This window comes from Heptranchias perlo, chromosome 1, assembly GCF_035084215.1.
Source record: "Heptranchias perlo isolate sHepPer1 chromosome 1, sHepPer1.hap1, whole genome shotgun sequence".
NCBI classification, from domain to species: Eukaryota; Metazoa; Chordata; class Chondrichthyes; order Hexanchiformes; family Hexanchidae; genus Heptranchias; species Heptranchias perlo.
Window position 1 is genome coordinate 92,739,587 of NC_090325.1, and position 23,166 is coordinate 92,762,752.

General features: G+C 39.7%; 1 protein-coding gene across 1 annotated transcript in view; it reads right to left on the bottom strand.

Annotated features, from left to right (window-relative positions):
- Positions 1 to 3,488: 3,488 nt before the first annotated feature.
- Positions 3,489 to 23,166, bottom strand: part of n4bp2 (NEDD4 binding protein 2) — an 86,405-nt gene continuing 66,727 nt past the window's right edge. Inside the window, exons 13-16 of the mRNA XM_067988482.1 lie at positions 21,899 to 22,087; positions 17,010 to 17,178; positions 14,482 to 14,605; positions 3,489 to 12,817 (exon numbers count right to left, since the gene is read on the bottom strand). Of these exons, the coding sequence (XP_067844583.1) occupies positions 12,772 to 12,817; positions 14,482 to 14,605; positions 17,010 to 17,178; positions 21,899 to 22,087 (528 nt within the window). The 3' untranslated portion in view covers positions 3,489 to 12,771. The remainder of the gene's footprint in view (positions 12,818 to 14,481; positions 14,606 to 17,009; positions 17,179 to 21,898; positions 22,088 to 23,166) is intronic.

A 23,166-nucleotide genomic window follows, 5' to 3' on the forward strand; every position in this document is an offset into this window, starting at 1 on the left:
AAGATTAGTGAAGACAAATGTAGGTCCCTTACATTCAGAAATGGGGAAATTATAATGGGGAACAAAGAAATGGCAGAACAATTAAACACATACTTTGGTTCTGTCTTCACAAAGGAGGACACAAATAACCTGCCAGAAATGTTAGGGAACCAAGGGTCTAGTGGGAGGGAGGAACTGAAGGAAACCAGTATTAGTAAAAAAAAATAGTGCTAGGGAAAGTAATGGGGCTGAAGGCTGACAAATCCCCAGGGCCTGATAATCTACATCCCAGAGTACTAAAGGAAGTGGCCCTGGAAATAGTGAATGCATTGGTGATCATCTTCCAAAATTCTATAGAGTCTGGAACAGTTCCTACAGATTGGAGGGTGGCAAATGTAACCCCACTATTTAAAAAAGGAGGGAGAGAAAGAACACGGAATTACAGACCAGTTAGCCTAACATCAGTAGTGGGGAAATTGCTCGAGTCTATTATAAAAGATGTGATAACAGAACACTTGGAAGGCATTAACGGGATTGGACAAAGTCAGCATGGGTTTATGAAAGGGAAATCATGCTTAACAAATCTACTGGAGTTTTTTTTGAGGATGTAACTAGTATAGATAGGGGAGAACCATTGCATGTGGTGTACTTGGATTTTCGGAAGGTTTTTGATAAGGTCCCACACAAGAGGTTAGTGTGCAAAATTAAAGCACATGGGATTGGGGGGAATATACTGGCATGGATTGAGAATTGGTTGACAGACAGGAAACAGAGAGTAGGAATAAACGGGTCTTTTTCTGGGTGGCAGGCAGTGACTAGTGGGGTACCGCAGGGATCAGTGCTTGGGCCCCAGCTATTCATAATATATATCAATGATTTGGATGAGGGAACTAAATGTAACATTTCCAAGTTTGCAGACGACACAAAGCTGGGGTGCAATGTGAGCTGTGAGGAGGATGCAAAGAGGCTCCAATTTAGACAAGTTGGGTGAGTGGGCAAGATCATGGCAGATGCAGTATAATGTGGATAAATGTGAGATTATCCACTTTGGTTGTAAAAACAGAAAAGGCAGATTATTATTTGAATGGTGATAGATTGGGAAAAGGGGAGGTGCAACGAGATCTCGGTGTCCTTGTACACCAGTCGCTGAAAGCGAGCATTCAGGTGCAGCAAGCAGTTAGGAAGGCGAATGGTATGTTGGCCTTCATTGCAAGAGGATTTGAGTACAGGAACAGGGATTACAGTTATACAGGGCCTTGGTGAGACCACATCTGGAGTATTGTGTGCAGTTTTGGTCTCCTTATCTGAGGGAGGATGTCCTTGCCATGGAGGGAGTGCAACAAAGGTTTACCAGACTGATTCCTGGGAAGGCAGGACTGACATATGAGGAGAGATTGGGTCGACTAGGCCTATATTCACTAGAGTTTATAAGAATGAGAGGTGATCTCATCGAAACACATAAAATTTTAACAGGACTAGACAGACTAGATGTAGGGAGGATGTTCCCGATGGCTGAGGAATCCAGAACCGGGGGTCACAGTGTCAGGATATGAGGTATGCCATCTAGAACGGAGATGAGGAGAAATCTCTTCACTCAGAGGGTGGTGAACCTGTGGAATTCTCTACCACAGAAGGCAGTGGAGGCCAAGTCATTAGATGTATTCAAGAAGGAGATAGATATATTTCTTAATGCTAAAGGGATCAAGTGATATGGGGAAAAAGTGGGAACAGGGTACTGAGTTAGACGATCATTTTGAACGGAGGAGCAGGCCCGAATGGCCTATTTTCACTCCTATTTTCTATGCTTCCAACTCCCTTTTTAAATATAGGAATCACATTAGCTGTCTGCCAATCCTCTGACACTATTTCTTTTTCTAATTAATTTTTCATAAATATGTTACAGTGCCTCTGCTATCTCTTCCCTAACGTCTTTTAATATGTGTGCATGCAATGCAGAGGTTTTATCCTCTCTAAATTTGATTAGTTTATCAATTATCTCCACCCCTCCCCCCAATCCAGAAAAGTGAAGGAGAAAGAAAACAGAAAATACCAGAAATGCACAGCACATTCATCAGCTTCTGATAAAAGGCTAAAAAGCTTTTGGATGTGACCCTTCATCAGACCCGGCATGGTCGGGCTGGAAAATCCCTTATATGGCACAAGTCAGGCCAAAGAATAAAAAGCAGGGAAGGAAGGGTAGGTGGAGATCAGTATTGTTGTTTTCTGATACATGGCATTGCACATCACATGTTCTCCACACACATCTGTGGAAATTTCTGGCCGGACACGTTCTCAAATATTCAGATATTTATATTTTTAAAAAAACTGTTCAAATCAAGATATAAATGTAATCAGTTAACTTTTTTACAAAAAGCCAGCTGCTGGATTGGATAAGTTAACAGATTTTAAAATGTCAATAGGTGTAAAGTGCTTAGCAGTTGGTAAAGGAGTTCAAAACAGAAAGAATAGTAGTGTGAATGATATCAGGAGAGTTGAGCAAGAAAATAGGGGATTCAGCTAAGATTTGAACTTGTTAAATGTTTAGACCAGAAAGCTGAAGTGTAGGAAAAAGGTGAGATACTATTCCTGAAGTTTGCATTGTGCTCTGTTGAGTAAGGACAGCAGGCCAAAAAAGGAAAGGTTAGTGTAAGAATGCAAGGGGGAGTTGAAGAGGCAAGGTACAGGGAGGTTATTGCAGACAATTTAAATGTTCAACAAAGCAATCAGTGTCAGGTTTCTGTGAAGTTGTTTTATGTGGAGTCATGGAAGTCCTTTACTATGTGGTGATGTCACTGGATACCAGCAAAACAAGATATTAATAAGGGTTCCTTGCATGTTCTATGTGATTTTGGGAGATGAATGTTGACCAACAATAAAGCCATATCCTACCTGATGAATTTCCAGAACTGATTAATGTTCTTTTGATCATGATCACTGGCATCGTTCAGAATTTTCAAAATTCCTGCATCAAAAGAACAAGTTGTCAGATACACTTCTGATCAATAATTTCAATCAAGACTCCCTGTTCAGCTCAGATTCACACCCATCCCCTAACTAAGAGGATATTGAAGTACGTGCTTTGACACTGCGTGAAGCTTAAGTTGTATCGATGTCCAAATCTTTAGTGTGTGAATCAGAAGATAATGGATTTGAATCTTAAGTCTTATTTCTAAGATAGACTCTTGCGTAACCATTGGGCAGAATAAAATGTGCAAATTTAGAAAAACGTGGGCATCCTTCTTTAAGAAATACACAGATGCATTTGAGAAGATTCTGAGAAAAGTGACAAAGATAATTTCAGGAAGCAAAGCTCTAAGTTATGAAAAGACTCGTGGAATAAAGGCGTTTTTATTGAAGAAAAAGTTGAGTCAGGCAAGCTCCAAGTCTTTAAAATACTGGGACACATATACAATACAGATGCAAGTTTATTTAACTGGGACTGTTCACAAACCTAAAAAAGGATATAAGTACAAAATGCCAGGTATTAAAAAAACATATTCACACAAATATGAAACGTAAACATCTTTATTAGAAAAAAATCTTGTAAAATACATTACATTATATTCTGAAAAAATAAAATCCAATATAATTAGTTTGATAGATTTAAACCACAACATTTCAAACCATAAGGAAAAATATTTTTTAAAACATTTTAAAAATTATAACCTTCCAGTATTTACTTTATATATTGTTCTAAAAGATACATCAAAATGTGTAAACACTGAAAAATTTTGGTCCTTACGGCTAATGTGAATGGTAAATGTAACATGAAGATTACATCCTGTGCTTCTTGTAAAAAAAAAATCACAAAATTACATTTTCAAATTCAGTTACGTAAGCCTTTCAACAGCAAACATCGGTACACTGGTAAAATAAAATCACGTGGTCTAAAATATCCAAACACATACTCAACATTAATTTAAAACTGCCCAGCCCCATCAATTTTCAACTTACAACTGATCAATAATGGACAAAATTTGCACATGTTTGAAGTCAGCAAACACGTTGGTTCGATCCCATAACCAACATACAGAAAAAAATATTGCATTTATATCGTACTTATTACATCTCAAATGTCCCAAACCTTCATACCTTGCAATTTGTTTTAAGTTCACTATTAGTGCTAAATTCAGTTACTCAAAATTCAGTATGTTTTAGGGTGAAATTATATTACCACAAAGCTGGTTGCAGGCACAGCAAGGCAAAAAAGTGATGGTAGAACTTGGGAGTCAGATCCTGATCTGACTCCTGAACACAGTAAAGCTAAATTGTGAGAGCTCTTATCAGGCTGTATCACACTGGTTTGAGTTTGAACTGGGTGTGGTATTACTCCATCACAGTGTAAAGCTCTATTCTAAAAGTGCCCTGGCAGTCCAGTGAACCACCTGGGCACTATATAAATATACTTTGCAATGTTTTTGATGTTAGGAGAAAGCAGATGTTTTTTCCTATTAAAAATTAGTCTCCTAAGAAGCGGAGTTCTATTCACGAGTCCAAGCTTCTTTGTTGCTGATCTCTGCAATCGACAGATACCAGTTTGAGACCACTGGCAGCAGCATAGCTGCAGCTTTATTGATTTATATGGATCGTATCTGTTTTAACTTCCTCTGGTTAACTCAAGAAGAATTAGCTGATACTAAATTATGCAACTAGGTGGGAACCACACAGCAAACCTTAGTTTTGAAGTTGTATTGCATTCCGAACATAAAGCATACCGATTACAAAACCAAAAAAAAAATCACAATGGTGAGGTTGTATTTTTTACTTATCCATTAAGTCCCATTAAGAAGAGGGAAAAAAAAGAAAATCAACATTTTCAATACTGGTTTGGAATAAGTAAAATATTTAACTGGAGGATCATCAACAATCATTCGTAATGAATGTACTAGGGCTTTTAAAAGTATTACCCCATCACATGGTGGATACTAGACACAAGCAAACATTAGAAAAACAGTTGCAGGAGATCTGACATAAATACTGAAAATACTTTTATGAGAAAACGATAACCCTACCTTCCTCTCTCTACAGATGCTGCCTGTTGAGTGTTTGCAGGACTTAATGAAAATACAACTTATAATTAAAAGAGAAAGCAACTCTACAAGCAAATGCAATCACTGATAGCAAATACTCAGCCAACACTTAAAACATTCTTCCCAAAGGCATACTGAGAAATTGGAAAACAAATGCTTTGCAAATATGTTGAAGGGGATTCCCCTAACTCACATATATATGTTCCATACCCTGCTGTGAAAAATGAATATTTGGTTTCATAAAGTAATTTATAACCCAGAATGATTTACTTGGATAAAGTAGTTTTCAGTAACTGAACTTATCCATAGTTGCAGTCCCCTTAAAAAGGCATTCTTCGACCTGCATTTAGCTCTACAGAAATCCATTAAATAAACCTTAGCCATGATTGATTATTTTTCTTTAATGTCAGAAACAAATATACACACATTTTATATATATATATATTAAAAATATAAATTGATTCAGGTACTCAGTGCCTTTTACAACCTTGTAAACTTGATTGCTTCTTTTGTCTGCTGAAATCACGTCGGGATCAATATCGACTTGTTCCCTTCACATAATTATCTATGCGCTTAACCCACATGGAGAGCACTTTCTATATATTTAATTGCTATCTTGTTCAGCTATTAAACATCTGTGCATTTTGACATGGATAGAAATATAGCACATTAGTTAGGCACTCAAGTGCTGCACAAATACAGTTTCTGCCATGCTTAAAATAATCTTTTGTCTAATGACGCTCTTGCAAGTTCAGTTGTTATAGGCAGGAGGATGTTATAGTATGTTATAACTCCAATATGCTGCACCGTGGAGTGCTAGAATGTGGGTCTGCACTTGATTCCTCACACTGTTACCAATCTTAGCCATGCAACATTGGGATCCATGGGGGAAATGGAATAAGAGGGAGAATCTCTTAGGTCATAGAATGGTTATGGCGTGAACCATTCCGCCCATCGAGCCCATGCCGGCTCTTTGCAAGTGCAATCCAGTTAGTCCCATTGCCCCGCTCTTTCCCCATAGACCTGCTGCAAATTTTTTCTCTTCAAGTATTTATCTAATTGCTTTTTGAAAGCCACAAGTGCAACGGAGCATTGAGTGGTCAACTGAGAATTTGGTGAGTGTGGGAGTTCGGTGAAGTGGGGGAAGGAGGTGCTGCTTTGCCTTCCTTTTCTTAACTTTTTCCGCAGAGCAGCGGCTGACCTGAGCAGCAGAAGACAGAGTGGGGATAAAAGCAGCAGCAGACCTGCAACAAGAGAAAACTACTGTGCGACGTCACAGGTGAGGCAGGAGAGTCCGAGAGGTGAGCACAGTATAAAAGGAGAGACCGAGAGCGGGAGGAGAGTCTGAGAGGTGAACGCAGTGTAAATCTAAGGCAAGTCATGGCAGCAGAGCTCGCACCTGTGATATGCTCCTCCTGCACTATGTGGGAAGTCATGGATGCTACCAGTGTCCTTGGCGACCATGTGTGCAGAAAGTGTGTCCAGCTGCAGCTACTGGCTAACCGCATTTCAGAGCTGGAGCTGTGGGTGGATTCACCGTGGAGCATCCGTGATACTGAGACTATCGTGGATAGCACGGTCAGTGAGGTAGTCACACCGCAGGTAAAGATTAGGCAGGCGGAAAGGAAATGGGTGACCGCCAGGCAGAGTAAAAGGACTAGGCAGGTAGAGCAGGAGTCCCCTGGGACAATCTCCCTCTCAAACAGATATACCGCTTTGGATATTGTTGGGGGAGATGGCTTATCAGAGGAAAGCAGCAACAGCCAAGTTCGTGGCACCACGGGTGGTTCGACTGCACAGGAGGGGAGGAAGAAGAGTGGCAGGGCTATATTGATAGGGGATTCAATTGTAAGGGGAACAGATAGGCGTTTCTGCGGCCGCATATGTGACTCCAGGATGGTATGTTGCCTCCCTGGTGCTAGGGTCAAGGATGTCACGGAGCAGCTGCAGGGCATTCTGGAGGGGGAGGGTGAACAGCCAGTAGTCGTTGTCCATATCGGTACCAACGACATAGGTTAAAAAAAGGGATGAGGTCCTGCAAGGTGAATTTAAGGAGTTAGGAGATAAATTAAAAAGCAGGACCTCAAAGGTAGTGATCTCAGGATTACTACCAGTGCCACATGCTAGTGAGTATAGGAACAGGAGAATAGACCGGATGAATGCGTGGCTGCAGGGATGGTGTAGGAGGGAGGGATTTAGATTCCTGGGACATTGGGACCGGTTCTGGGGAGGTGGAACGGGTTACACCCGAGCAGGACCGGAACCAATGTCCTCGCGGGGGTGTTTGCTAGAGCTGTTGGGGAAGATTTAAACTGGAGTGGCAGGGGGATGGGAGCCTGAGCGGGAGTCAGAAGGGAGTAAAGTTGAGAGCAGCAAGAGACGGGAAGACCCAGGGGAAATTTACAATACAAATAGTACAAACAGTTGTTCAAGAACAAGTGAAAGGGAAAAGCGCAGAGCAGCAGAAAGAAAGTGTAGCTTAGGCACTACAGATAAAGTGAAAACTAGAAGGCGTAAAGCAATTAACCCAGCATCAAAACTGAAGGTCAGGCTAAGGTGTGTGGTCCAACTAAGAGTTCTATATACAAATGCATGGAGTATAAGGAATAAATTAAATGAACTACAGGTTCAAATTCAAATTGGAGGGTATGACATGATAGCTATTACTGAGACATGGCTGCAGGATGGTCAGGATTGGGAACTAAATATACCGGGTTATAAGGTCTACGGGAGAGACAGGGAAAATGGAAGAGGGGCAGGAGTAGCCTTTGTGATTAGAGATGAAATCACTTCAATCGTAAAGGAGGATATAACGAGAGGTAAGCAGCCAACAGAGATCTTATGGGTTGAATTGAGAAATAGGAAAGGATCTAAGACAGTGGGAGTTGTGTATTGAAGCCCTGGCAACAGCTCTGAAGTGCTAGATTGTATAAATGCAGAGATTAGACAAGCGTGTAACAAAGGCATAGCGGTCTTAATGGGGGACTTTAACCTTCACACAGATTGGGAAAAGCAGACTAGCAACCGTCAGAAAGGTAGTGAATTTCTTGAGTGTGTCCGGGATAGTTTTCTAGAGCAGTATGTCCTAGAGGCAACAAGGGGGCAAGCCATACTAGATTTAGTAATGAGTAATGAACCAGATTTCGTTAACAGCTTGACTGTGCGTGAACATCTATCCAATAGTGATCATAACTTGATCGAGTTCATGGTAGTGTTTGAAAGGGAAAAAAGTGAATCAGCTGCTAAGATTCTAGACTTGGGTAAGGCCGACTTCAATGGGATGAGACAGAGACTGTCCACAGTAAACTGGGCAAATCTGTTAATGGGTAAAACGACTGATGATCAGTGGGAAATGTTAAAAGAAACATTTAACGTGATACAGAATCGGTTTATACCCTGAGGGGCAAGAACTCTACTTGCCAAAAAAAAGTCGTGGACAACTAAAGAGGTAAGGGACAGTATAAAACATAAGGAAAGGGCATACAAAAAGGCAAAAAATGGCACAGATCCTGGCGAATGGGAAAGATACAAAGATCAACAAGGGGTCACAAAACAGATAGTAAGAGCTACAAAAAGAGTGTATGAAAAGAAATTTGCAAGGGATATCAAAACCAATATGAAGAACTTTTATAGTTATATTAGGAAAAAAGAGGGTGGTCAGGAGCAGTGTTGGCCCCTTAAAAACTGAAAGTGGGAATATTGTCATTGACAATGGGGAAATGGCGGACATGTTGAACAATTACTTTGCGTCAGTATTTACAGTAGAAAAAGAGGATAGCATGACGGAAATCCGAAGAAAACTAATATTGAATCGGGGACAGGGACTCAACAAAATTAACATATGTAAAGCAACAGTAATGAAGAAAATAATAGCACTAAAGAGTGACAAATCCCCAGGACCAGATAGTTTCCATCCCAGGGTTTTAAATGAAGTAGGTGAGCACATTGCAGATGCCCTAACTATAATCTTTCAAAGTTCTCTAGATTCAGGAACTGTCCCTCAAGATTGGAAAATTGCACATGTCACTCCACTTTTTAAGAAAGGAGAGAGGGAAACCAGGGAATTATAGACTAATTAGCCTAACATCTGTTGTGGGGAAAACGTTGGAGTCTATAATTAAAGATAGGGTGACTGAACACCTCAAGAATTTTCAGTTAATCAGAGAGCCAGCATGGATTTCTGAAAGGTAGGTCGTGCCTGACAAACCTGATTGAATTTTTTGAAGAGGTGACTAAAGTAGTGGCCAGGGGAATGTCAATGGATGTTATTTATATGGACTTCCAGAAGGCATTTGATAAAGTCCCACTTAAGAGACTGTTAGCTAAGATAGAAGCCTATGGAATCGAGGGAAAAGTACGGACTTGGTTAGGAAGTTGGCTGAGCGAAAGGCGACAGAGAATAGGGATAATGCATAGGTACTCACATTGGCAGGATGTGACTAGTGGAGTCACGCAGGGATCTGTCTTGGGGCCTCAATTATTCACAATATTTATTAACGACTTAGATGAAGGCATAGAAAGTCTCATATCTAAGTTTGCCAATGACACAAAGATTGGTGTCATTGTAAGCAGTGTAGATGAAAACATAAAATTACAAAGGGATATTGATAGATTAGGTAAATGGGCAAAACTGTGGCAAATGGAATTCAATGTAGGCAAATGCGAGGTCATCCACTTTGGATCAAAAAAGGATAAAACAGGGTACTTTCTAAATGGTAAAAAGTTAAAAACAGTGGATGTCCAAAGGGACTTAGGGGTTCAGGTACATAGATCATTGAAGTGTCATGAACAGGTGCAGAAAATAATCAATAAGGCTAATGGAATGCTGGCCTTTATATCTAGAGGAGTAGAGTACAAGGGGGCAGAAGTTATGCTGCAGCTATACAAAACCCTGGTTAGACCGCACCTGGAGTACTGTGAGCAGTTCTGGGCACCGCACCTTCAGAAGGACATATTGGCCTTGGAGGGAGTGCAGCATAAGTTTACTAGAATGATACCCGGACTTCCAGGGTTAAGTTACGAGGAGAGATTACACAAATTGGTGTTGTATTCTCTGGAGTTTCGAAGGTTAAGGGGTGATCTGATCGAAGTTTATAAGATATTAAGGGGAACAGATAGGGTGGATAGAGAGAATCTATTTCTGCTGATTGGGGATTCTTGGAGTAGGGGGCAGAGTCTAAAAATTAGAGCCAGACCTTTCAGGAGTGAGATTAGAAAACATTTCTACACACAAAGCGTGGTAGAAGTTTGGAACTCTCTTCCGCAAACGGCAATTGATATCAGCTCAATTGCTAAATTTAAATCTGAGATAGATAGCTTTTTGGCAACCAAAGATATTAAGGGATATGGGCCAAAGGCAGGTATATAGAGCTGGATCACAGATCAGCCATGATCTTATCAAATGGCGGAGCAGGCCGAGGGGCTGAATGGCCTACTCCTGTTCCTATAGTCTGCTTCCACCACCCTTTCAGGCAGTGCATTCCAGATCATAACATTCCAGACTGCTGCGTAAAAAAGTTTTTCCTCATGTCGCCTTTGGTTCTTTTGCCAATCATCTTAAATCTGACCCCTCTGGTTCTCGACCCGTCCACCAATGGGAACAGTTTCTCTTTATTAACTTCATCTAAACCCTTCATGATTTTCAACACTTCTAGCAAAGCTCCTCTTAACCTTCTCTGCTCTAAGGAGAACAACCCAGCTTCTCCAATCTATATAACTGAAGTCCCTCATCCCTGGAACCACACTAGTAAATCTTTTCTGCACGCTCTCTAAGGCCTTCACATCCTTCCTAAGATGCAGTGCCCAGAATTGGAAACAATACTCCAGCTGTGGCGAACCAGTGTTTTATAAAGGTTCAACATAACGTCTTTGCTTTTGTACTCTATGCTTCTATTTATAAAGCCCAGGATCCCGTACACTCCCATACAGGGCATAAAACAGCAGCACAGGCTGAGGAGGAAGGGACAATGTGTGTGTGGGGAAGAAATTTTAAAAATATTAAAATTTTAATCTAATACCTTAAGTGGTTCATATGTAGGCGTGAATGGGCATATATGTGTACTATTTCCAGCTTGTTGAACAGTGAAGCAAATTAGTGATCTGAGGAACAAGTTTCTATGCAACTACAAACTCAATTGATAACTTCATATATAACTTTTAAATTATTTCCAAAACATTCTCCCTGTGTGTTCATTCCCAACAATGTTCATTATTCCAGCAATGAATTGCGGTCTTAACGTTTTGAGTGTGAAGCATTGGAGAAGCCTTTTGTTCATAATTGAAAATATTTAATTACACATTTAAATGATCAATATGAACTGTTAAGCATTAGGCTATGACTTAATTATGGCTCACTATGTCAAATCTTTCTCAATCACAATAAAATATGGAAGTGTATATTATATATATATATATATATATATATATATATATATATTGGATCAAAGTCGGAAACAAAATGCACTGTTTTAAGGTATTTGTAAGCTTTATAAAACTGCAAAAAACAGAATAAACCCGATTTCTTTGTTGCATTTTTATGAATCTAGTTACTGAGCAGCATTATAACTTTAAGTACTTTGTCTTTGTTACATGTTCCGTGGTGGAAACGTACATCATTTTTACTCCAACAAAATGCAGTTCTATACAGTCACTACAGCATAAGCCTTCTGCAAACTTGTCCAATTAAAAATTGATGCATATCTTTTTAAAACTTTATAATCTCTAAAGTGAACGGTTTGCATAAAGAGAGATGTATGCAATCTCTTGTAAAGGTTTAGAATATTAATTCATGGTTAAGTTAGTGCTGAGCAATTGAAGTCTGATACTTGGAGCTTTTTTTCTCTGTCCCAACAGAGGTAGTTTCAGTCTACAAACATTTACTGCATTGCAACTTCACAGCCTTTTAAAACAAAAATAGTGGTAAGAAGTATACTTACTGAAAAGAAATGTAAAGCGGAGCAGCATTATATCCCAATGCAAAGTATTTTTCTTGACTCATTATTGTATCAAACTTCAAACCACCTTAAAAATGTGTTATTTTTTACTGCTTTAAAATGATAGTAAATACCAAGCAGAGTGAAGAACTTTATTAGTTAAAATCTAGATGTCACATTTGTGAACTTAATTTTTGTGCAAAATGCTACAAAAGTTAAAACTTAAAAGTTTTTACTTCTTAAAACAAAAACCTTTGAGTTTACCCATAATCTCACTAGAGTATATAGGTCTAGATTCCCTCAAGTTTTACTTTGCATCATATTATATCAGCACAAGATAAACATTTTGCAGTTGGGGAAAAATTACTTTTCAACCATAATATGCATGTTGGAACAATCAACAAAACAGAGTAAATTACTCAAGCTTTGGCAGCCCCAAGATGTTTCAGAACCTTATCTGCTGACATTTCAAAACACTACAAATAGAAACTATTAAGAAATCAGGACGATTACACAAAACTAATTTTTTTTAAAAGGTTGAATTTACATTTATCAGAACAACACTTCCAGTGCAAAAGATGCTTTACTCCAGTAGGAGTCAAATAGGTACTCTTAGCACACTGGAATAATTTTAAACATTTCACTATAAAGGGAGTTGATTATAAAAAAAAGTTTCACTGTATTCAGTTCTGCTTGCTCTCCCTGAGTGTTGCCATTTTAAAAAGTACCGTACACTAAAATGTTTGATACAGTGCATTGACTCTGTACACCAATACGAGATAGTTGCATGCTCTCAGAATTAGGAAGGAATCTTCTTATCAAACCATCCTTCACTTCAACTTGATTTTCACAACACCTTGCTGTGGCTCGGTGAACCTATAACAAACAAAGCATACATTAAATCAATACAGATACCAATAGCACATCCCTTTCCCCCAAGTTGCATTTAACATCTGAAAATTTTGCAGTCAGGATCAAATACAAATTGATGTATTAGGCAATATTAAGCACTTCAACTGGATCATGACAGTAGACATTACACCAATAATACTCAAACATTTTAGATTTACCAGTTTTGCTGAAAGTTCAAGTAGTTTTTTTTTGTAATCAGTATGGTTATCTATAGATTCCACCTCCCTCCACCCCACCCAAGATATATTACTCATACCAACAATTTTCAGTGCAAGACCAAGATCTAGCAACTGTAATGGTTGAAGCACATTCAGTGTTTACAACAACATGCAATTACACAGAGCCTAATGTAAAGAATGCTCCAATGCACTTTCCAAATGAAAAGGTAGAGGAATACACTGAGCCATGGAGGGAGATTAGAATGAGTGATTAAATGCTTGGCCAAAAAGATGGGTTTTGAGAACTTTTTTTTTAAAAAGGAGAGGGAGCTGGAAAGGTGGATAGGGTTAGGAGGAAGATCCAAAGAGAGGGGCCAATGATGGGGCAAAGGAAGGTGAGATGCACAAAAGCCTAGAGTCAGAAGACCAGAGTGTGGGAGTGGGTACAAGGCTGGAGGATTTTACAAAGATAGGGTGTGCCATGAGGTCAAGAAGGAATTTGAAGAGAAGAACAAAGATTTAAAATGTAATATGTTTGGAGCAGGTAGCCAGTGTAGGTTTATAGGAACAGGGGTGATGGGCAATGGGACATAGCATGGGACAGGGTATAAGCAGCTGCATTTTGGACAAGTTGTAGTTTTTGGAGGATGGAACATTGGAGGCCAATGAGGAGAACATTGGAGAAATCAAATCTAGGAGGTGACAAAATATGGATAAGCGTTTCAGTGGCAAAGAAGTTGCGATAGAAGCAATGTTGAGGAGATGGAAATAAGCTGTCTTGATGATTGATAGGATGTGGGGTTTGAAGCTCGAACATCAAGATATCGCACAGTCTGGTTCAACCTGAGTGAGTGTCCGGGGAGGGGGATGGAATCAGTAGCAAGGGAGCAGAGTTTATGGTGGGAGCCAAAAACAATGTCTTCCCCATGTTTGGTTGGAAGAAACTGTATTTCAACCATAACTGCATCATTCTGCAACACTTGCTCCTCCTAACCAAAAAGCAAGGACCCAGCATTGTAGGATTCTCTTCAGTGCTTTATAAACAATCCATGTGGATGTTTGGGAAACTGACTGAGATGACACAATTTTTGCCAAATGTTAAATTCCTTACTTTAAAGCCAGCATGAATATCATTTATGGATAGTTGCTGCACTTTTTTTTAGAAAAAGGAATCTAATCCCAATAAATTTACGAGGAGCATAGGAACAGGAGTAGGCCATTCAGCCCCTTGAGCCTGTTCTGCCATTCAATAAGATCATGGCTGATCTGGAATGGTGAAAACACGCTAAAAAGAGACAATGATCTGCTACTTAATGCTACAGTAAAAGGACTCTCCTTTTCTTATTGTCATGGCAGAAGGCAGGAAACAAGATTTCAAACAATCTACAGTGCAACAACTAAAACAATACTCTTGGTTTCTTAGACAATCATCAAGCAAAAGTTAAAAGTGGAAGCACAGCCTAAGTGTACCTGAAGTTGTGGCTTTTGAGGTAGCCAATGACAGCTGGTTTAATACGTGCTACTCCTCCTTGGCTGTGGCTTCCTCTCCCAGTTATGACAGACAGGTAAGAATTGCCACCTTTTTGCTGGTATTCTGAAACAGAATTGTAATGGTTGAAGCACATTCTGTCACTTTAAGTAACAGCAATGCATAAACTCAATTAAACAACAGTCTGCAAGAGTTTTAATGGTCTATTCATTGTTTTAAATGCTGATGCAACCCATCAGTTCTTGCCTATAGATTCCTAACTATATGGGTTCAGTTAAAATCGCAACAATTATTCAAGCTCATTTGATATACTGAAGTATTTCCAGAAACAGCGAGAATACAATCATGAAGATAGTCAATTTAATCTAATCACTTTCTTCATGACAATGCTAAAGTTTTACCATTTCAACTTTCTTCATGTCAGCCTTGGATCTGCAATAGCACTCTCACCTTTGAGTCAGGAGGTCATTGGTTCAAGCCCCACTCCAGAGCCTTGAGCACATAATCTAGCCTGACATTTCAGTGCGGTACTGAGGGAATGCTGCATTGTCAGAGATGCCATATCTTGGATGAGATGTTAAACCAAGGTTATGTCTGCCCTCTCAGGTGGATGTAAAAGATCCCATGGCACTAATCAAAAGTGCTCTCAGTGTCCTGGCCAATATTAATCCTCAATGAATGCCACCAAAACAGATTATCCGATCACTTATTTCTTTGCTGTATGTGGAACCTTGCTATGCACAGATTTGCTACATTTCCTTACATTACAATAGCAACTACAAATTAGAAATACTTAATTGGCTGTGAAGTGCTTTGTGACATCCTCAAATCGTGAAAGACGCTCTATAAATGCAAGTTCTTTTCTTTCTTTTAATTTATCAGTACTGTATTACCATTCTTCCTTGTATGCAATTTTGATACAATCCAGTCCATCAACATAATGGCCTAGCTATTGCCCATCAAAACTCTACATTTCTGTTCTGATTGTTGAGGCACATTGCTAAAGGGGGGTGGGGGGGGTGGTATTTTGGGGTAATTTCTGACCTCCTTACCCTGTATTATTTTGACTCCCATTTCTTAGATCACTCTCATGGATGAAGCCTAACTCCCCTTACCTTTGATGATGCCTATCCCTGCCTTAAGATCCAGGTAAGCTTTCGGTAATATGCCAGGAAACGTACAGCAAATCTATCTATTAATCACTTAGGTTACTGAACTTATCCTATGCCTCCATAAGATCTCATTAAGTCGTTGAGCACGGTACAAGATCGCACCTTGTTTTAAGTTTAAAATATCAAGCACATTTATTTTACAAGAGATGAACAAACACACATGTATCAGTCATACAAGAGTTATGTATTTATAGTAGACACCCTTCCACTTAAGTACTAAACAGATTACAACTCTAAGAACTAAGCTAACCTCGTGTACATGACTTTTAAACAGTAGTGTTTCTTTTCCTAGAGTTTCTTAATACTTGGAGACTAATTAATCTAAACTGTTCCTTAGAAATTCAAACCTCTATTTCAAACTGATCAGTTGCTTCTCTGAAATTTTCAAACAAATTTTTTGATTTGAACAGAGTAATTCTTTTTATATCTCAGGAACGAGTTACCGGGGCTTGCTGGATTTTGAATACACCACCACTCAAAATTAAAAAGCAACTGTCAGCCATATAGAAATTGACCCTTTGGTGGCAGCCGCATCCACGCCATGAAAACCCGAGCGGAGTTGGCCCTATGCCTGCTCCTCTCAGTGGTAGCCATGATGTGGAGATGCCGGTGATGGACTGGGGTTGACAATTGTAAACAATTTTACAACACCAAGTTATAGTCCAACAATTTTATTTGAAATTCACAAGCTTTCGGAGGCTTCCTCCTTCCTCAGGTGAATGTTGTGTCATTCACCTGAGGAAGGAGGAAGCCTCCGAAAGCTTGTGAATTTCAAATAAAATTGTTGGACTATAACTTGGTGTTGTAAAATTGTTTACAATTGCTCCTCTCAGGGCAGCTCAATTTGCTAGAGGGGTCCTAAAACAGAAGTTAGGCCTCTTATATCAAGAGGTCAAATGCCTGTTTTAGTGGCAAAGCATTGCTGTAGGTATGAGTTATATCAACCATGCTTCAGTGGTTTATTTATATTCGCATTTTTAAGCATATATCCTATATATAAATATCTACTGCATCATTTACAGATTCAAGTAGAAAACTTGTTTTTTTTCTACGATTCCAGGACATTTTTTAATCGGCAATTATGTTTGCTGAGGTGGAATGGTTCATGCTATAATACGTTGGTGATGTCTGCAGTTCATTAGGGCTCTGCCAAATAGCAGGCTCTCAGCGAATGTGCATATCTGTGTGTATGTGCATGTTCACATCTGGAAGCTTAGTATGGGAGGGACAGTGATAAATAGCAGAGACATTGAGACAAGGAGAATGACAGAGCTTTTTTCTCTTTCCCAAGTTGACTTTCAGTAATCCTTTCACCATAGGTGTTATCAGTGACCTACCATTAATCTTCTCAATCACCACTTTGTCCAGGTGGTACAGAGCTTCGTCCACATGAAGGCCATGCAGGTCTAAAACATTTCGTGGAAGCAAGGACACATTCACTCGCTTCAAAATTCTTACAGCAGCTCTGTAGTTGGCTTCTTTCATCTTTTCTCCATGAAGGTGACCCTTTAAAAGTACTTGATTATATTAAAACTCATAAAACATCACAACATTACAGGCACAGACATGTTAAATTAATAAATCTCTGACTGAGTACTTATAGTGCCAAAGCATTGGTGCAATTCCAGTAAATGTAAACATGCCCTCACTACTCTGAACTATCTTGATACTCACCAGAATTAAATAACAACAACTTATATTTATATAGCGCCTTTAATGTAGTAAAATGTCCCAAGGTGCTTCACAGGAGCAATTATCAAACAAAATTTGACACTGGGCCACATGAGGAGATATTAGGACAGGTGACCAAAAGCTTGGTCAAAGAGGTAGGTTTTAAGAAGCGTCTTAAAGGAGGAGAGAGAGGTGGAGAGGTTGAGGGAGGGAATTCCAAAGCTTAGGGCTCTGGTATGCACAAGATGTACATCAGTATGAACTTTACTTCTGGTTGCAAGCAAATTTATGTTCAGACACATTTTGTTCGACAAAATGTTTGGATCCTTCCCTGATGCTGTGGGTAAATGCAACCTGTGATGATAAAGCACTTAGACCAGCAAGGGCCCATATTTCAATCCTTGATCTGTGCTGAGGTAGCTGATCTCTGCCAGGACAGTGATGGGCACTACAATTCGCCTCACATGCACATCATGAATGGAGTTGAAATAATTAAAGGATGAAGTTGAAAGAGACCCAAGAATCTTAGTCAGCTTGACAGTTAATATATCCAATCAATCCATCCAACCAATGGAGAGCAGCAATCAACAAAGCTGATAGGTAGTTGAACTACAGTAGAATACAAATCAGTGGAAGTCACGATCAAGCTGTACAATGCTCTGGTCAGACTGTATCCTTCGTACCGTGTACAGTTCTGGTCGTCAAGAAACAAAGAAACATTTAAGCACTGGAGGTAGTGCAGAGAAGAGCCACAAGGCTGATCCCTCGTGTAAAAGGTGTGAGTAATGAAGGAAGACTGAAGAAACTGACTTTTGAGCCTGAGGAGGCACCTTATAGAAGCATATTAAATAGTTAAGAGTATGGAAAAGGTAAATCTGGAATATTACAAATTAAATTGCAAATGTTGGACAAGGGAACATGAGTTTAAACTAGGACCGTTATCAGGAAATTCTTCATCACACACAGAGCATTCAAGTGTCAGACTTGGCTCAGTGGTAACACTCTCGCCTCTGAATCAGAAGGTCGTAGGTTCAAGCCCCACTCCAGAGACCTGAGTGCAGTACTGAGGGAGTGTTGAGCTATCTTTTGGATGAGATGTTAAACTGAGGTCCCGTCTGCCCCGTCAGGTGGATATTAAAGATCCCATGGCACCTTTCAAAGAAGGGGAGCTCTCCTGGTGCCCTAGCAAATATTTATCTCTCAACCAACACCTAAAACAGATTTACCTCATTGCTCTTTATGGGACCTAGTTGTGTGCAAAATGTGAGCACGGGCTCAATGGGCCAAATGCCTCCTTCTGTGCTGTAATGATTCTGTGATTTCCCTGTAATACAACAGTGATCACACTTCAAAAGTACATCATTGGCTGTGAAGTGCTTTGGGACATTGAGGTAATAAAAGGTGTTATATAAATGCAAATACGTTCTTTTTTCTTTCAATACATGGAACTTACAAATAGAGTAGTGGAGGCAAAAAGCCTGGAATCAATTATGAAACAATTAGTTGCTGCAAAGAGGGGTATGTAGTTGAATCAACTTTCTAGTTGAATAAAGATGGGCCCGATTAGTCTTCCATATTTGTAATTATCTTGTGAACTTGTGATCTAACTGCTGCCAGTGAAGGCCTACTGTAATTTTCGTATGTGTAGACATCAAATGTAGACATCAGCCATGAAACCCACAACAGCCTTGGCAAGCGAGTTGACTAAGCTCAGGCATGAAAATCTGTACAACATATTTTCTTCTTCAGAATAGGAAAAGGAAACAAGTTGTCTTCATGCCTAACCTTTACAGGTCCTTTTCCAGAAAACTTGTAAATTTTTACAACTTGAAAATTTAGACTGACGTTTTTAAATGTTTTGACTACTAAACTTCTGTCATTCTATAGAAAACAAATCTATAAGGTTACCTTCATAAAAGTAGCATAGTAGGTACAACACAGGAGGAGGCCATTCAACCCATCGTGCCTGTGCCTGCTCTTTGAAAGAGCTATTCATTTAGTCCCATTCCCTGCTCTTTCCTCAGCCTCTCCACATAACTGAAGTCCCTCATCCATAGTACCATTCTAGTAAATTTCTTCTGCAACCTCTCTAAAGCCTTGCCATCCTTCCTAAAATGTGGTGCCCAGAATTAAACACAATACTCCAGCTGAGGCCTAACCAATGTTTTATAAAGGTTTAGCATAACTTTCTTGCTTTTGTACTCGATGTCTCTAATAATAAAGCCAAGGATCCCATATGCGTTTTTAACAGCCGTCTAAACTTGTCCTACCACCTTCAAAGATTTGTGTATGTGCACCCCCAGGTCTCTCTGTTCCTGCACCCCCTTTAAAATTGTATCATTTAGTTTATATTGCCTCTCCTCATTCTTCCTACCAAAATGCATTACTTCACACTTCTCTGCGTTAAATTTCATCTGCCCTGTGTCTGCCCATTTCACCAATCTGTCTATGTCCTCCTGAAGTCTGTTAATATCCTTCACATTGTTTACTACACTTCCGAGTTTTGGGTCATCTGCAAACTTTGAAATTATACCCTCTATACCCAAGTCCAGATCATTAATGTATATAAAAATGAGCAATGGTCCTAATTCTGACCCTTGGGGAACACCACTAATATTTCCCTCCAGTCTGAAAAATAACAGTTCACCGCTACTCTCTGCTTTCTGTCCCTTAGCCAATTTTGTATCCATGCTGCCATTGTCCCTTTAATCCCATGGGCTTTAATTTTGCTAACAAGTTTATTTTGTGGTACTTTATCAAATGCCTTTTGAAAGGCCATATACACAACATCAACCGCACTACCCTCATCAACCCTCTCCGTTGCTTCATCAAAGAAGTCAATCAAGTTAGTCAAACACGATTTTCCTTTAACTAATCCATGCTGACTTTCATTTATTATCCCATACTTTTCTAAGTGCCATTTTATTTTGTCCCGAATTATTGTCTCTAAAAGTTTCCCCACCACTGACGTTGGGCTGACTAGCCTGTAATTGCCGGATTTATCCCTCTCCCCCTTTTTTGAACAGGGGTGTAACATTTGCAATCCTCCAGTCCTCTGGCACCATCCTCATATCAAAGAAGGATTGGAAGATTGTGGCCAGAGCATCGGCAATTTCCTTAGTTCCCTCAGTAACCTAGGAAGCACCCATCTGGACCAAGTGACTTTTCTACTTTGAGTACTGCCAATCTTTTAAATACCTCCTCTTTATCTATTTTTATCCTATCCAATATCGCTACTACCTCCTCCTTTACTGCTACAATGGCAGCATCCTCTTCTCTAGTGAAGACAGATGCGAAGTATTCATTTAGTACCTCAGCCATACCCTCTGCCTCCACAAGACCTTTTTTGTCACTAATTGGTGCCATGCTTCCTTTGACTACCCTTTTACTATTTATATGTTTATAGAAGACTTTTGGGTTCCCTTTTATGTTGGCCGCTAATCTAGTCTCATACACTCTCTTGGCCCCTCTTATTCCCTTTTTTTAGATGATCTCTGTGCTTTCTATATTCAGCCTGGTTCTCCACTATATTATGAACCTTACATTTATCATAAGCCTCCTTTTTCTGTTCATTTTAATCTAAATATCTTTAGCCATCTAGGGAGCTCTAACTTTGGATGCCCTTCCTTTTCCTCCTCATAGGGATGTATCTACTCTGTACCCGAACGAACTCCTACTTGAAGGCCTCCCATTGTTCATTTACTGTTTTGCCCTCCAATTTTTGATTCCAATCCACCTGGGCAAGATCCCTTTTTAATTCAATGAAATTTGCCCTCCTCCAGTTAAGCATTTTCACATTTGATTGTTCCTTGTCCTTATCCATAACTATTATAAACCTAAAGATATTATGATCACTGTTCCCCAAATGCTCCCGCACTGAAACATGCTCCACCTGCCCCACTTCATAAGAATGACACTCAAATGCAATTAACACAGTGTATATTTAGTATGCTCTAAAAAGTCAGTAATTGTTAGGGGTTAAAAGAATAACACTGATTATATGTTCAATAATTACAATTAATGACCCTGTGACATCAACAGAGGTATCTGGCACATTAATTTCGCTGCTTGAAACTGCTCAGCCAATGTTCTTTGCAACAGAGATGCAGTTTTCAAATCACCCACAGTGCAACAAGGTGAGTGTGCATATTTAGCAGATGGCATAACCACAATGAACATTCATCATTATAATTTTCTTGCTTGCAAGCACAAAATTGACACTGCAACGTTAAACTAGAAAAGCTTGAGGAGTACTTTCAGAACAAAATAATCCAACAGCTGTATTTTATTTTTTTGTTATTGCAGGGCATCTCCAGTAAGAGAAATCATCTTTTTGATTTTCCATTTTCCCTCCTAGGAGGTCTGCCATTTCAGGTTTCCACTCACTCAGAACTTCCCCAATGAGATGGCACCTGTGCGTGCTGGAGCAGTTCAATTCACTTGCACAGAAGTTGGTGTTACAATTTGGTTGATTTGCAGGTGCCCAAACTAGAAAAAGTCAGTATCAGCTAGTTACTCGGCTCCTTGATCACTATTGTTTTTTTAGTGTACTCACCTGCTGTGCATAAAATGTGGCCACAGCTTTCATGTCCCTTCGATGGGCTTCTGCTGCCTTACTGAAGAACTCCTGCTGTTTGCGATGATGCAGAACTGCTTCAGCCCGAAAGTCTTCATAATCTGGATACTCTACATCCTGGAACTCATGCTCATTTTCAAATTCCTTAAAGTCCTTGTTCATTACTACCTAAAACAGATACAAAAGGCAAAGAAAATTGTATTAGCTATGGTAATAAATCTGATAGCTGCATCAATTACCCCAACTTGAGTGTAATACTGTTAAACATTCTTAGCAAGATTTACAGACAGATCTCTGCATGGCACTTACGCATCCAAGATGCTGAATAATGTAAACAGAAATGTGCAAGATGTTTATAGACATCACGGCTGTTGCCACCATCAATCTCTATTAAAAAGGGATAACACCAGCTCTGGCTTACATGGCACACATTTCAGATAACTACTCCTGTAATGTTTAAGAATATTCTAACTAATTGGCACTGCAAAGGCTCCAGTTCTACATGCTACAGTATGGAATTGACTTCCAAGCATCACAGGTGATACTGGTAATCCTGAGCAAATTAAAACAGTACTACGTATCTTGGGACTGTGCTTCACTGTTGCCTCCCAACACATAGCTATGTTCTTCTGGTAAAAAGATGCAAAAAATTTGGTGCAGGATAAGGGGTGCAGGATAAAGGGTGCAGGATAAAGGGTGCAGGATAAAGGGTGCAGGATAAAGGGTGCAGGATAAAGGGTGCAGGATAAAGGGTGCAGGATAAAGGGTGCAGGATAAAGGGTGTAAAAACAGCCGTAATGACAAGCGCATGAAAACTAAAGAAACAAATTAGATAGAGAAAGTACATAAGAAACCTAAACAATAGAACCAGATATCAAGACAGTATTGAGGCGTCATTTTCACATTTACTTCCTGTCTTTTGTACTTCCTTCTCAAGGAAGCAACATGAGGCACAACTCAGTATTTGGCAATAAGGAACTATGCAATAATTCCTTCAGTTATAAAGTTACAATGTTCAGATAATTTCAAGTCTGATTTTTTTTATTGAAACCATGAAGAGAATAATTTACTGAAATTATAGGGCCCGATATTACCATGGCGTTGGGGGGTAGATTGGGCGCGTGGGTAACGCGCCCGGTGAAATCAGTCTGCTCCACACGCAATCGCAGGCTGATTGGATCCACTTACGTGTTCTTCCGGGTTCCCTGCTGCTAAGCTGCGCGGCGGGCGGACTGCGCATGCGCAGT